This window comes from Manis javanica, chromosome 10, assembly GCF_040802235.1.
Source record: "Manis javanica isolate MJ-LG chromosome 10, MJ_LKY, whole genome shotgun sequence".
NCBI lineage: Eukaryota > Metazoa > Chordata > Mammalia > Pholidota > Manidae > Manis > Manis javanica.
Genome location: NC_133165.1, coordinates 56,762,700 through 56,777,388, shown reverse-complemented (window position 1 = coordinate 56,777,388; position 14,689 = coordinate 56,762,700). Strand labels below are relative to the sequence as shown.

Here is a 14,689-nt window from a genome sequence, read left to right as displayed (position 1 = left end):
GTACCATGGATCACTACTAAGCAATAAAAAATGAAGTGCCGATGCATCATAAAATGAATCTCAAAAACATTATGCAGAGTGCAAGTAGCCTTACACAAAAGAGTACATACTGGATTCCATTTACATGAAAAGCTAGAAAAGATAACTTGGGGGTGAACAAAAGCACAACTGTGGTTGTCTCTGAGGGGTTGAGGTGAAGACTGGGAAGGGGTATGAAGTTTCTGGGCTGACAGCAGTGTTCTCTATCTTGATTGACAAAGGTTTGGGTGTATACATGTATGCAAAAACACATCTAATGGTGTGCTTTTAGATTTATGCATTTCATTACATGCACATAGTATATATATTTTGCCTAAAAAAATGTAAACTGCTATTGAACTTTATGCAATGATGGACATTCTGAAGTGTTTAGAGGTGAAGCGTACTGATATCCACAACTTTTTTTGAAGTACATGAAAAACTTGATGCATTTATAAATGGATACAGGATATATACAGAATAAATAAAGTGTAGAAAAATGTCAATTATAGAGTCTGGGTGTTTATTATATGAGCATTTAGTGTACAAGTCTCTCAACTTTCAGTATGGTTGAGTTTTTTCAAAGTAAGATGTTGGTGGAAAAAAACCAGAAAACCCAGGACATCATCTGATTTCTGTAACCAGAGAGTTATATGTCATCCTATTTTTGTTAATTTTAAATGGTAAGATTGACATGCACACTTGGAAACAGCTGCTCTGTTCTGCACAGAGAGCAAATGCAACAATTTCTTCTTTCAAAGTTATTATGCTCTACTTATTTTCAATTATGGGGAGAGAAATAGAAACATTTGGCTCTAATTGCAGAAAACTATGCCCTCTTCTCATTTCAAGTAGAACATTCAGAGAAGGTTAAATTACAAAATAGCATCTGAAAAACAGAGAACACTATTTTATATAACAAAATGTACTGGAACTGAGAAGATCCACATTATGGTAATCACAAATACAGGTTTAACACCCACGGCAAGACTGTTAACCACTTGACAACTTAGCGTGACCACTAACAGTGATTTACAGCCTGATGAAAGCCATTTCATGGTAGGTGCAAGAAGCAGGAGTGCTGGAAGGCGGAGCCGCACAGACAGGGCTGACGAGGTGGGAACAGGGACAGGGAAAGATGGGGAGAATGTGGGTAAGAAGGTAGGGAGAATAACACACACAACCACAGAGTCCCAAGAGTGAATCATGTATAGCAAAGAGCTCATGGTTCAGTAAGGCTGGGGTGTGGGGTGCAGAATGGTACAAGAGAAGACTGGACAGCTAGGCAAGATTCGAAGCATAACAGGACAAAAGTCTGAAAGTGTTGGACTTTATCTTAAAGGCAATGTGGAGTCACTCCTCAGTGGGCAGAGTGTCATGTCTAAATATACACAGTAGGAAGACCTCCCATCAGCCGTGTGGAGTGGACGAAGACCCATCAGCAGCTCCTGCAGTTCCCCAGGTTGGCAAAGGTGGAAGAGGAACAAGAGATCAAAAGTCATCTTCTTATATGGTTTCTCAGGTCAGCCTTACAGTTACCATGAGATCTATGCTTAACTGGCAGTGCTGACTAAATGTTAGAGCAATGTATCAGCACTTAAGTAATATTAACTTATAAACTGCTAATGCTAGATACATTCCCATCTTAAAGGAAAGATCAGTGATTCATCATGAGAGCTGCACTTTCAGAAGCCAAGAGAGCATCAAGTCTGACCTCTGTTAGTCTGGAAACAAATTTTAAATCTCAAATCTGAAACTTGAAGAGAAAGGAAGACATCATTTGAAATACCGTATTATTAGTCTTCAGTTTTTCTCTTCTTTTTTCTCACACAGAGTCAACCCTACACCTCAAGTAAAAATGATTTAAGAACAGGAAAAATGCTCATAATTGAGTACCTTTGGGGTCCTAAAGATCTGGGTTCAGACAAGCCCCAACCTGCCACTTTCAGCCGTGTAACTTCTGGTAAGTTTCGAAGCTTCATTCCTACTAGTTCTGTACTTGCAGAGCAGGAGAGAGAACTCTTACTTATCTTGTGAGATTGCGGGGAGGATGAGATGGGGTAATACAAGTACAGCACCCTGTGAAGTGCCCACCACATAAGAAGCCATCTGTAAGCATGGGCTCCCGCTGTTCTTCCTCAGACCTATCTATGCTTTCTAGTGAAAGCAACTAAGAGAAAGAGGATAGAAGTTTGTTTTTTCAAGTGCAATATAAACTCATGGTAACTATTTGGAAAAATGGCTTTCACATGGCCTTTATCTCCCAATAAAGAGTACTACTGAAAAGTCAACACCCTCATTAGGAAGAATATAGCTTGGGCTTAGATCTAGGCCAAGTTGATAGACAATGCTAAAATACTGGGAAATGTGCTGGTGACAGAAGTCAAGGCTGTAATGACTACTCATTTCCCTAAAATTCTTACTTGAGAAGTTGAACCATCTCTTTAAAAAGTCGTTTTAAATGTTCTTACCTGACCTGCTTCCAAGTGAGTCCCAAGAAAATCTACCCAGATACAAAAGTATGGAAAAAGTACACTATGAAATGTTACCTGTTTCAGTAAGAAAACAATAATAATGTTTTTTACAGGGAATAATAATAGTGAAAAAAGGCAGAAAGATGAGAGCAGTGGGGGAGAACAGAAGGGAAAGTAGATTCTGAGTATCATTCTTACATAGTTCTGACTTCTGGACGATGGTGATTTTTTTCCCCTTATTTAAAAGATAAAATTAAATCAATAAAGATGGGGAATAAATAAAAATTGAACACAAAGGGAAACAAATGAACCTAACTCTCCTTCTAACGGATAGTGTCACAAAAGAAAGAATTAATCCAAAAAAACTTCCAGTCAGGATTGTACACCCTCAATGGGATATAGTCTCAGGATTAAACAAACTGCAAACCATCTTGAACTTAAGAGGTTTGTTGTTGAAAGTATTATTGGAGTGTAATTCTGAAATTACTTTGTATATTGTAGAACTGAGCAAATGAGTGAATATTCTGATGTTTTGGGATTCAGGGCTTTTACTCTGGAGAAAAAACTATACAAATAACAAGTGGAGGAAGGAGAGGAAAAAACCCATGGTGTTAGATTGAAATTAGATTTAAGGATTTTTATTCTTCCACTTGTAGTTTTAATGTAATACACATACATTAAATGCACATACGCTAAGTGTACAATTCACTGAATGGTCACAAACCTCACACACCCACGCAAGCAGCATCAGGAAAACAAACGTTTCTCCTTTTGCTTCTCCTCCTGTCCCTTCTCCCCCCACCAGGGGGGCTACTATCCTAATTTCTACCACTAGAGTAGTCCTGCCTGTTTGGGTGCTTTATATAAATGGACTCATGTAGTCCATTTATATAACTGCTCAAGTAAACTTTTAACATCTTTAATTTTAGCTTTATATGTGGTTATATTAATACCTTTTAAAACTATATTCTTGATACACAAGTTAAAAGCAAGAGTCTATCTTAAAAATACCTTTAACTATCTTTGTTCCAAATAAAACTTCTTTCCTATTGTAATAGTACTCTTCATAACTTTAGAGCCAACTGTATCTTTAAAACCTGATTCCTTTTTAGCTGCTTGTCCTTGCATTATTAATTTCCCTGACCCTCAGTTCATAGGTCTTATAAAATGGAAACAACTAAAACCTACCTCATTAGGTAAAATGCCTTTACCTATTCAGGGAAGAAAACCTCTTTCTTCTGGCAGAATGTAGTACTTAAACTTGGCTATTGGCCAAGTTGGACCCAGGCCTAGAGTGTGGGCAAGGTGGGAGAGTAGTAATATGCAGAAACATGGAAAAATCCAACACAGCACACTGCTTGTAGGTGGGTTTTTAAAAGTATGTGCTGATTGGTTATATCATAGATGGGAATGAGAATAAAAGTGGTTTATTTTCGTGAGAAGACACAGGGTAACTAAGAAGATCAGACGTGTTAGGTATTTAATTACATGATTGTATTTCTTATACAGGGAACTTTATAAAATGTATACCTTAAAAATAGCTTAAAAATAAAAATTCTATTGGAAAAGATTCTGCATTAGCATATTTAAACCAGTTAACACATTAATTCAAACAGGATGTTTTCAAACATTTGGGCCAATAAAAAGAAACTGTATATATAGAATCTGACTAGACAAAAAAACAATATATGTTGAAGTGCACAGTATCAAAACATACTGATGATTCCAATTTTTAAAAACATAGTCTTTTTACTTTTCATTATTCAAGAGTGCCTTATTTATTTGGTTTCCATCCATTATTACCAACAGGTCACCCAGACCAAGAAAGAGTGAGAACCAGCCCTGACAGCTCTCTACCGGAGCTGCACACCCACTCCAGGCTGCTCTTCTGGGTTCTCTGCGGCCACTTTTGACACATAAGCCTCATTCTCCACACCTACTACTAGCAACTCCCATCTATTCTAGGAGACCTCAATGGGTCTCCTAACCCATTGGGATTCTCAGTGACCGTGAGACAGTTGCACAGGTGGGCAACAAGGGTGACCGTGTGAACGGAGGGGGGGCCTTCAACCACTGGGCCCAGGGGTAAAGCAGGAAATAGGGTCCAGGGGAGCCAGACCACAGATGCTGTGATCAGACTGCATTTCTATGACTCCCAGGTGACCTCGATCTGTACTATTCTACTCGGTCTGTATATTCTACTGTACTTTTTTACACCACTCAAAACCCTTTATCGACGTAAATTCTCCTTTAAAGATCTATTCCTCAACAAGGGATGAGAAACTGTGATGTGCTGTGAAGATCCAACCTGACACTTTGTTCTAAGTAGAATCTCCTAACAACAGAACAGAACCATGTGTTACCAAATCACTCTGAGAATCCCATTATATAACATGGCATTATTTTTAAAAGGTTTTTTTTCTTCATTGAGATAAAAGCATTACATCCTCAATATGAAATGCAGGTGAGAGTAGTGTATATGTACACAAAGTGATAAGATTGATTTAATAGAACTCAGGGCATTTTTTCTCTGTGCATAGGCTTTCTTTTTTGGAGTTGGGGGAAGATGTTGATGGGAGGATGTAAAGAGGATGGTTATATTCATTATGAATCCACAATTTATTCCATGCTTTTCCACTTAATATAACCTATAACTGCTTGACAAGAAAATTCCCATTAATACAAGTGTGTAAAAAAAATATATAACCTTTAGTTATCTCTTTTATAGGCTGAATCTTGCCAAAATGAATCAAATTCAAATACAGAGGCAAGGAGAATTATTCTTTATCTTAGTATTTCCACACAGAGAAAATAATACATAATCATTTCTTTATTAATGAAGAATGGATTCTGCCAACCAGTGAAACCTTTCGTCCTTGAGGGTTTTCCCCCAAAAATGATGACTTCCTGAATCAACTAAATAATGATGCCACTGGCTCCAAGGGATCCAAAAGGTCCTAACATGGGATCTTTATGACAATCTCGCCGACTGTTCTGTGCCAACAGAAAAAGCTGGAAAGCTACCTGCCACAGGAACCAACCGTAACCACCAGCCTCAGTTTTTGCTTTCAACAATCTGGTTTCATTCGTTCACTGATCAGAAAGCTGGGAGCAACCTGCTGTGCTCAGTAAGATCCGAGTGCATAAAATGGCACTGCTGCTGTAGTCTAGTCAGAAAGCGAAGTTACATGTATTTGGAGAGGAAACTTGTTTCGGTAGAAAAGCACAGGCTTTGTGTTACAATCCCAAATCCAGACTCTGCTTTTCAGTTATGATGGAATAACAAACTGCACTTAACCGCTGTACATAAGAAACTAGAAAACTGGATGAAACACACAAAGCAATTGGGAAACGGGCATGGCACGGCTGTGACTCCTAAAAGGAGGGAAACAAATGAGATGAACCTTGCAAAACTACTCTAGCGTTCTGCTTGGAGGCAATTCCCAGTCTGGGAGTACAAGGAGGGATAACTCAAACAGACCTAGTCGGGCTTGCTGAATGAAGGAGACAGAGATGAGGGGCCCGGGGAGGCTAAGGCAGCAGGAATTTGTGCAGATTTCTGAAAAGGAGGGACCTATACTGAAAAAGAGCTCCAGAAATCTGCATAAAGGTTTTTCTGAGCTTCAAGACAATTGCTGAATACTAAGCTACATGTGCACAGAGTGAAATTTCACAAGGCTGGGCAAGAAATGACCAGGAGTGTAAGCTAACGATTCCCAAAGTGCACCCAAAGTTGGAGAATGTTTGAGCTCCAAGCAACCTGATGAAAAGCCCTTCCCAGGGCATTTACTGGGGCATTTGGCAGATTCCAGAAGGGGTCAAACCTTTTGGTTAAGCAACCATCCCTGGTTGCTTTCCCAACAAACCTTTAAAAAGGCCTTGAGGTAATACTGAAGTCTAAACACTTAACCAAACCAAAGCCAACACACTCTGAAGACAACAAAAATAAAACCCAGCCACTCAGCAAGGGAACACTCACCATGTTACATCCAATAAAAAATTACTAGACTATTTGCTATAGGAAGGAAAAGGTCTCTTTAATAGGAGAAAAATTTGTCATTGAAAACAGACCAAGAAATGACAAGAAAACAAAACAGAAACTATTAACAGATATTGTAAATATGTACAAATATTGTAACTATGCACAAAAATGAGAAATATATATGATATGTGATAATGAATATAAAAAAACAAAATGGAACTGAGATAAAAATATAAAATATAATTATATATAATATGTAGCAGCATATTAAACCTGCATTAGAAAAGATCAGTGAACACTTGAAAAAAAAAGTATAGCTAATAAGACACCGAAAAATAACGAAATACTAAAAAAATAATTTTTTTTAAAGGCAAGAAAAGAAGAATAAAGGAACAGAGAACAGATTGAACAAACATAAGATACAAAATGATGGCTTTAAACTCAATTGTGGTAAGGAGCCTCTAAGACAGCCCCCAGTGATCCCTGACTTCTGGTGTTTATGGCCTTGTAAAATCCTCTTCCCCTGAGTAATTTGCTTCCAAACCGACAGAGTAGGACAATGATGAGGAAATGTTGCAAAAAATTATTACACTGTCTTGCTAGCAGATTGCTTTCTGAGTGGCTTTGGTAAAGTCAGCTGTGATGTTGGAAAGGCCGTGTGGTAAGGAACTGAGGGTGGCCTCCAGCCAATAGCCAGCAAGGAACTGAGACTGTCATCTCAGTCTACCAGCCCCCAAGGAACTGAATTTTGCCAAGAACAATGTAACTAAGGTTAGAGGCAGATCCTTCCCCAACTGAACCTTCAGATGAAATATCAGCCTTGGCTGACACCCAGTTGCAGGCTTGTGAGACACTCTGAGGCAGGGGTAACTAGCTAAGCTGTGCCTGAATTCCTGGCCCACAGAAACTGTAAGATGATAAATATGTCTTGCGTTAAGGTGCTAAGGACTGAAGTTGTTTTTTACATAGCCAATAGATAACTAATACACCAGAGATAGCAATAATTACCAAAAGACATCTACACATGGCAACTGAAAGACTGTCAGACTAGAGTAAAAAGAAAGATCCACTCTATGCTATCTATAAGAAATATACTTTAAATATAAAGGTACAACAGATGGGTTAAAGGTAGAAGTTGGGAGAATTATATAATACAATGCTTAATACAAGAATCTTAGAGGGACTGTTTAATATCATACAAAGTAGACCTTAGGAGAAGGATTATTACCAAGGAAGGAGGGGACATTTCATAATGTAAAGGGATCAATCCACCAAGAACACAGAACAGAGCCTCAAAATACAAGAAGAAAAAATAGTGCTGAGAGGAGAAATAAACAAATCCACCATAGCAGTTGGGGTTCTCAACATACCTCTGAGCAACTGCTGAAATGAGTAAAAAGAAAGCCAGTAAGAATATCTAAGACCTCAACAACCTTATACACCTACTGAACCTAACTGACATTGATGTAACATTCCACCCTCAAGGGTACATGAGACACTCATGGTCATTTAAGAAATGAATACATTTATTTTAATGAGAGAGTATATTTTAAATAGCTTCAGTGTAACAGATGAAGAAAACAAAAACCAAAGTACTAAGACCACTGGACTCTGAAATTCACAGTTTAGGACTAAATTCTTGGATTTTTTTAAGTTTCATTTTTTTCAAACCTAACTTGACCTGGTTGGTGTAAGTTTAAACTCCTTTTTCTGAAAAGTCCTCCAAATTATATTTGTGTGTCCAAATAAAATCTTCAGATTTTTAAAGATGTAAACATTTTTCTTCTGTGGATGGTTCAGAAAGCATTCAACAAGCAAATAGCTATTCTACTTCTATGCACAAATAAACAAACACACACACAATTATGCAACCACAGATTTCACTAGTTTATCAGCAAGTTATTTAAACAAATTCCATTTCTTTGAAAAATGAAGGAACTAACAGAAATAGTGAGAGACAGAAAAATCTGTTAGAAAAAAACATTAGAAATGCAGTACTTTCTCTTATTAAGAGCATGTCTAGTTAAATATCACTTCGTTATTCTTGAGAAAAACAGTAACATATTTATACATATCTTTTTCATCATATATGTTTTACACATTAATCAAAAGCCACACAAGTCTTTAGTACATTCAGTAATTATCTGTAACCAGTTACTGAGCAACTTATTACAGCTGACCCTTGAACAATGGTGGGGGTCGGGGGGCTGGTAAGGGCCACTGACACCCCCCACCCCACCGCTGTCAAAAATCCACATGTAACATTTGATCCCCAAAACTTAACTACTGATAGCCTACTGTTGACCGGAAGCCTTACCAATAACATAAACAGTTGATTAACACATATCTTGTAGGTACGTATATTACATACTGTATTCTTACAGTGAAGTAAGCTAAAGAAAATGTTTTTTCAAAATGTTGCAAATCTCCAAAATTTTTTTCAATATATTTATTGACCAGCAATCTGTGTTCGTGGATCCATGAAGTTCAAACCAGTGTTGCTCAAAGGCCAACTGTGTTTCACTTTCGTTTCCATTTTATTTTACTAAGGAGACCTATAAAGTATCCTCAGTTTTTGACAGGCTACTAGAATATGATAAAATGAGTTTTATTTTTACTACTAATTTTAAGAGACTTGGTTGAGACCATGTATCAATTTACTTCCATGTATCAATTATCATTTTTAAATGTGTTCAGGAAAAATAATCCTCCAAGAGAATGAGATACCAAATCGTAAGAAATTTTTGATTGTGTGGGATTGTTTTAATAGTTAAAACTCTGTACACTCATCCAAAGGATTAACTCACTGAGAAGAAACACAGAAGGAAACACCACACGAAACCCCCTGACAATCCTGAGTCTTCAAATGTGGAATGCTGTTAACCCCTGGAACTTCATACTTGCCACTCAGACCAGAATGTGACAAACATGAGGTTGTAGCACTTAAGACCAACTATAAACCAAACAAATCCTAATTACCCATTTCCTTAAGTTGTCTAGGCTCCAAATCTCTTGGGTTCTGCCCTTCACTTATTTTTAGCACTATATTCTTTTTCTTTAAGAGATATATAATAATATAGAGTAAAATATTTTAAGAGGATTCAGATAATTGAAAAACAACTTACAGATCTTCTACCAACCCAGTAACCTTAAAGTACCATCTAAACAATTGATAATCATACCAAGATTTCATAGAGGAGTATTCTACAAGAACTATTTTTATTTTCATGTATTTTAGAAGTCATTGTGAAATAGATCATATATATTTATATATGTATATTTAAATATATATTTCTTAAAAGATCATTTCTGTATTTAATCAATTTCTTCAGTAAAGTAATTGGGTTCAAAATGAAAAAAATTTAATTTAGAGATGTGATTGTGACACAGATTTCCTGGAACTGAAACGATAAAGAAAAAGAATTTAAAAGACTCAGAACAAGAAATCTCCTTAAGCATAACAAATAACTGTTTTATTACTTCAAAATACCAAATGTCTTCTGTATAGTAGTTACCATATACATCAAATGCTTTAAAAACGTCTCTGCAACCATATCTACTATCTTAATCTCTTTAGAACAAGTACATAAGAAGGAGAAAAATCTATAAATCAGTCCTTGATGACAGAGGGTTTGTTTAGGAGTTTACCAAATGGAATGGCCCTGCTGGAATTTCTTCAAGCAGCCTGTGAAAATGTCAGAAGGGAGTCTGTTTTGGAGGTCATAGTCCCTAGAGAGCTCTGAGTTTCGGCCTGTTTGTCTTTTCACATGCTTTAATATTTGAAAATCATTCCTCGTAGACACTGACTGATGCCCAGGGAATGCTAGGATTGTGGGAACTGGCAGTACCAACAAGAGACAAACTTCATGGGAAATCAGTGCCTACTACATTTGCCCCCTCCGCTCTCATCAGATACGCTGCTCTTCAAATGTTATGAAGGTACAGGGTGAGACTTTAAGAAACTGCATGTCATTTTTACATCTTTAAAAAGAAATACTCGTGGAAAATGGAGGCAAAATTCCTGGGACTACTTAAAGAAACACTGTTATAAAACACCACAGTGGAATCCTGAAAAACTGTTTTCACTTAGTATGAACTGAAACACTGCACTCCCAAATTATAGATTATTAACAACACACAGTTATAAAGTGCTAATTACTGGCCTGCACTGCTCTAACTTGATTTATATGAACTCATGTAATTTTCATATGAACAGGTCCTCGTATGATCCCCATTTTGCAGATGGGCACACGGAGGCAAAGGACCTAAAACTACCTTGTCTAAATTCACATAGCTCATAATGGTGTAGCCTAGATCTAGGATCAGGTCAGCTCCAGAGCTGGGGCTATAAGCACTGTGCATGCTGCCTCTCCCGTGGCATTTCCATGTCAAGCAGGCAATGCTGGGTACCTTTAACATGAACTGCCTGCTTACAGTGTGCCATGTGTATGCTAGTACTATGCTTTATTTCATCTAAGTCCCCCAGTAACCTATGAGGTACACTTAACATGATTCTTATTCACATATGAAACACATGGGCTTGCTGTGTGTGGCCTGACACCACACACGTCGTGAAGAGGAACAGGTTCTAGACTTGACTCTGAAGCCCTTTTTCTTTAAGACAAGGTTCTTCTTCCTCTCAGTTGCAAGAATCATCTCTAAATTAATTTTCTGTATACAGTTGAGGGAATTGCTTTCAAAAATCTATGTGTCCAACAATGTTATGAGTACATACTACATTTTGAGCTGCTAACATTGTACTAGAGGCTGAAAATCTAAGAATTATTTTATGGTAAGAGACACAATGATCATTCAATATGTATTTTCTGATGATAAAAAGTATTCCCATTTCCACTCTTCAAGTGTTTTTTTTTAGTACTTTAGGAGACTGAGAATATCTAATATGGCAAACTTTCCTTTTATATAATACATGATTAACTGCTATGTCAGGATCAACACTCTGAATCCCAAATCTGCAGAGACTGCTGACAAATTCTAACATTTGTCAATTTTTAAACTTAGCCTGCAAGAACCAAAAACAAGCTGTGGATCAGACTTATGCTTCCCTTGTTACTTCTTTATCAAACACAGAAGTCATACATAAAAATTTCCAGTCAGTGGAACAGACACCTAACTATTAGCACTGTCTTAATGAAAACAACAAAAACAACCAAAAAAGGATATGAATAATTTGGCTTAAAAAAAAGTAAAATATTGTCTTTTAACTGATAGTCTGACACTATTGTAAAACTGTTAACACATACGTGCCAACCCTTGAAAACCATTAATAGGAAAATACTGCATATTCTAAATCAGATATATATATACATATATATTTTTTTGAGGACAACACAAATTGAGTCAATTTCTCTTTCCTTTTAAGAGGGAAAGTCTTACCAATTGAGCAAGCAGGCACATATGTTTAATAATAATCTGTGAGGAATGTCTTAAACAGCAACCCTACTAATTCATATCTATGGAAAATTCCATCGGTTAACTGAGATGGAAATTATTATCTTCCATTCTTCCTGCTTCTGCTGCCCAATGAACAGCACAAGGCAAAAGTGAGAGTGAGATACAAGAACACATGAAGTAATGAGGAGGGCAGCCAGAAAGACACATGGGCTGGAAGCTACCATACAGATATTACAATGGGTGTACTGCAACACAGAGAGCTTCTGAGACTTACCCGTGCTCACAGACTGAGTCAGCAGAGGAGACTGGAGTCCTGACTCCCAAAAGACTACACTTCCTGTTAATAATAGTGAGGGCAGCAGGTGAGGATAGCCAACAGTACGGATCAATTTAAAGGAGTCAGAAAAACATTGGGCATGTTCGCTAATTAGTCTGGGTGGTTATTAACTACAAACCAGAGAAAATTACAATACAACTGTTATTCCAACATACCTGTTTTGTTGCTTTTGTCACAACAGTACTTTACTATTGATGTCTTGAAATACAAAGAAAGAAAAATAATCATGCATCATTTTTTTCTGGTATATTCCCTACATTTATCAAGCTGTTTTAGATAGCAGGTATCCAGTATCTTTCCATTCTCCCCCTTTTTAGCTACAAGAGGTCACTGTGGATGTTGTTAGGTAGCAGATTGAAGTAAAAAGAGCTCCCCCCTTAATTTCAATGAATTTGAAATTGGCCCAGTGCACAGGGTCTGATTATAAACTAATTATTGGCCCAGCACACAGGGTCTGATTGTAAACTAATTATTCAATTTCAATTACAAACTAATTATTCTTTTCACTTGAAAGGTCTAAGTAGCCAGAGGGTTGCAGTTGAGTAATATTTATTAACTAATCATTTATATATTTTTTAATTGCTTTCTGAGGAACAGGAAAGACTATTTCTTAATAAACTAGTTTCAGTTCATTCCCTGGTCCAGTGCCTAATATAATTTCTATGGTGGATTCTAGTTTTATGAAAATTATATCCAATAACCTATGTAAGAAATAATGTACTTCTGTGACTCTAATAAACTCTGGAAAGATCTTGTACACATTTTAGGCAAATATTTTTATAATTTTGAGATAATGTGATCTCATGCTGGGTTAAAAGGCTAATTACTATTCTAAATTTCACTTTTAATAAATATGTTAATTGTTGACACTCCCAAGTGCATTTCTGCAAGAGGATATAATTTAAAGACTGGATAAAAAATCTCAAAATGTGGCTTCAGGGGTGCTGTATCTGGGGCCTATGCTCTTGCTGATGCCCTCTTGAAACTGAGCTACATCTACCCTCTCAGAAATAACTAAAGCATGCTCATGATAGTGTTCTGACACTGCCAGCTACAAATGGGAGACCGTAAATCAGTGCCCAGCACCTCTTCTGTTCTCACACATACACACTGCTTGGGTGTGTTCAGCAATGCACTGAAACAAATTAAATCCTCAGTAACAGCAAAGCTATCTAAGTAAGAAACCTGGAGTTGAAAAAAGAAGGTGGACAGGGTCACAGGTGCTTATGTACATTGTGAAACAAAACATGCTATTTAATAGGGGACTTTATAAAGACCATTGTGAAAGAGAGCACCTCAACTTTAAGCTACTTACATGGCTCCTTTTTCATTTTGAAGGGTTCAAGGGGCTGTCACAAACAAAAAGTTTGAGAGCTGCCACAATCAATCAAGACTTTCATGTGCAGTTGTCAGGAGTGTCATAAGCTGGCTTTTCAACTTTATAATTGTGTTTAGTCTAAGTCCTAAAGCCTAATTAAAAAAATATATTAGAAACTGACCAGGGAAAATTAAATTTGAGTATGTACCTTTCTTCTCAATCCAAGTATTCTTAACTCCTGAGAGCAAGAAAACAAAGTATCTAAATGTAACAGAATGTTTATCAATATCCTTGAAATTGTACTATGAAAATTACTTTAAATATCCAAAATCCTAAATATGTTAACAGTAAAGCCACTGACAAGATAATTTTACAGAAAATTATTCATTTCTATTACCTCCAGTTATAGAAGGGAAAGCAAGAATCCCAGTTCCATATTTTGGCTATTTAGCAACTACTTATTTCCTTCCCATGTATGATACTATAACAATTTTATGTCTGATTCAGAGAAAAGCGGAAATATCCTCTCCTTTCCTTATCACTCTCCATTAGGCCATCCCACTTAGTGCACATTCTAGGGAACACGGTTTTGTCAAGACAAATGCTCATCACTGTTGTGCATTTCCAAAGACTGACAATAAGCCTAACGGGTGGGTTAAGGAGGAGTGGGGAAATGTTTTTAAAGCAGAACCCAAAGAAAAGACCAGCTGTGCACTTATGCCATCACTTACTATGGTACAAGGCAAGCAGTTTTCTTTGGCTAGGTTCCATGGCCAGGCAAAGTTCATCTGACTATAAATGTATTAATACCTGTACTGCGTCCAATGCAAGGAGTCACCTTGAAGTCTCTTGTATGCAACACACTTCTGAGTAATTATTTTCTTTCTAGCAAGTAATCATTGTGGAACAGAATAAAAGATAGTCTAAAATTGTTCATTGTGGTAAGTTTAATGAATGGAAAAAAAATCTTAGAAAAAAATCTTTCAAGATGGGACTACAAGCTTAAAAAAACCTAACAGCAGCAGTAACTAGTAATACCAAAGTTTAAATAAAATAAGAATAAAAAATAACTCTGCCCTCTTTACTGAGACCTAAAATGCACTATTTCATTGTAAATACAGTTTCAAAAGCCTTTTAATATGGAA

General features: G+C 36.8%; 1 protein-coding gene across 7 annotated transcripts in view; it reads right to left on the bottom strand.

Annotated features, from left to right (window-relative positions):
- MRTFB (myocardin related transcription factor B) overlaps positions 1–14,689 on the bottom strand; it is a 276,493-nt gene that overhangs the window by 104,908 nt on the left and 156,896 nt on the right. For 5 of the 7 annotated variants that reach the window (XM_036992063.2, XM_073215546.1, XM_036992062.2 and 2 more), the window contains one exon: positions 12,164–12,226. The exons of the other annotated variants lie outside the window; for them this stretch is intronic. In XM_036992063.2, coding sequence (XP_036847958.2) covers positions 12,164–12,226 — 63 coding nt within the window. The remainder of the gene's footprint in view (positions 1–12,163; positions 12,227–14,689) is intronic. 7 annotated transcript variants of the gene reach the window in all.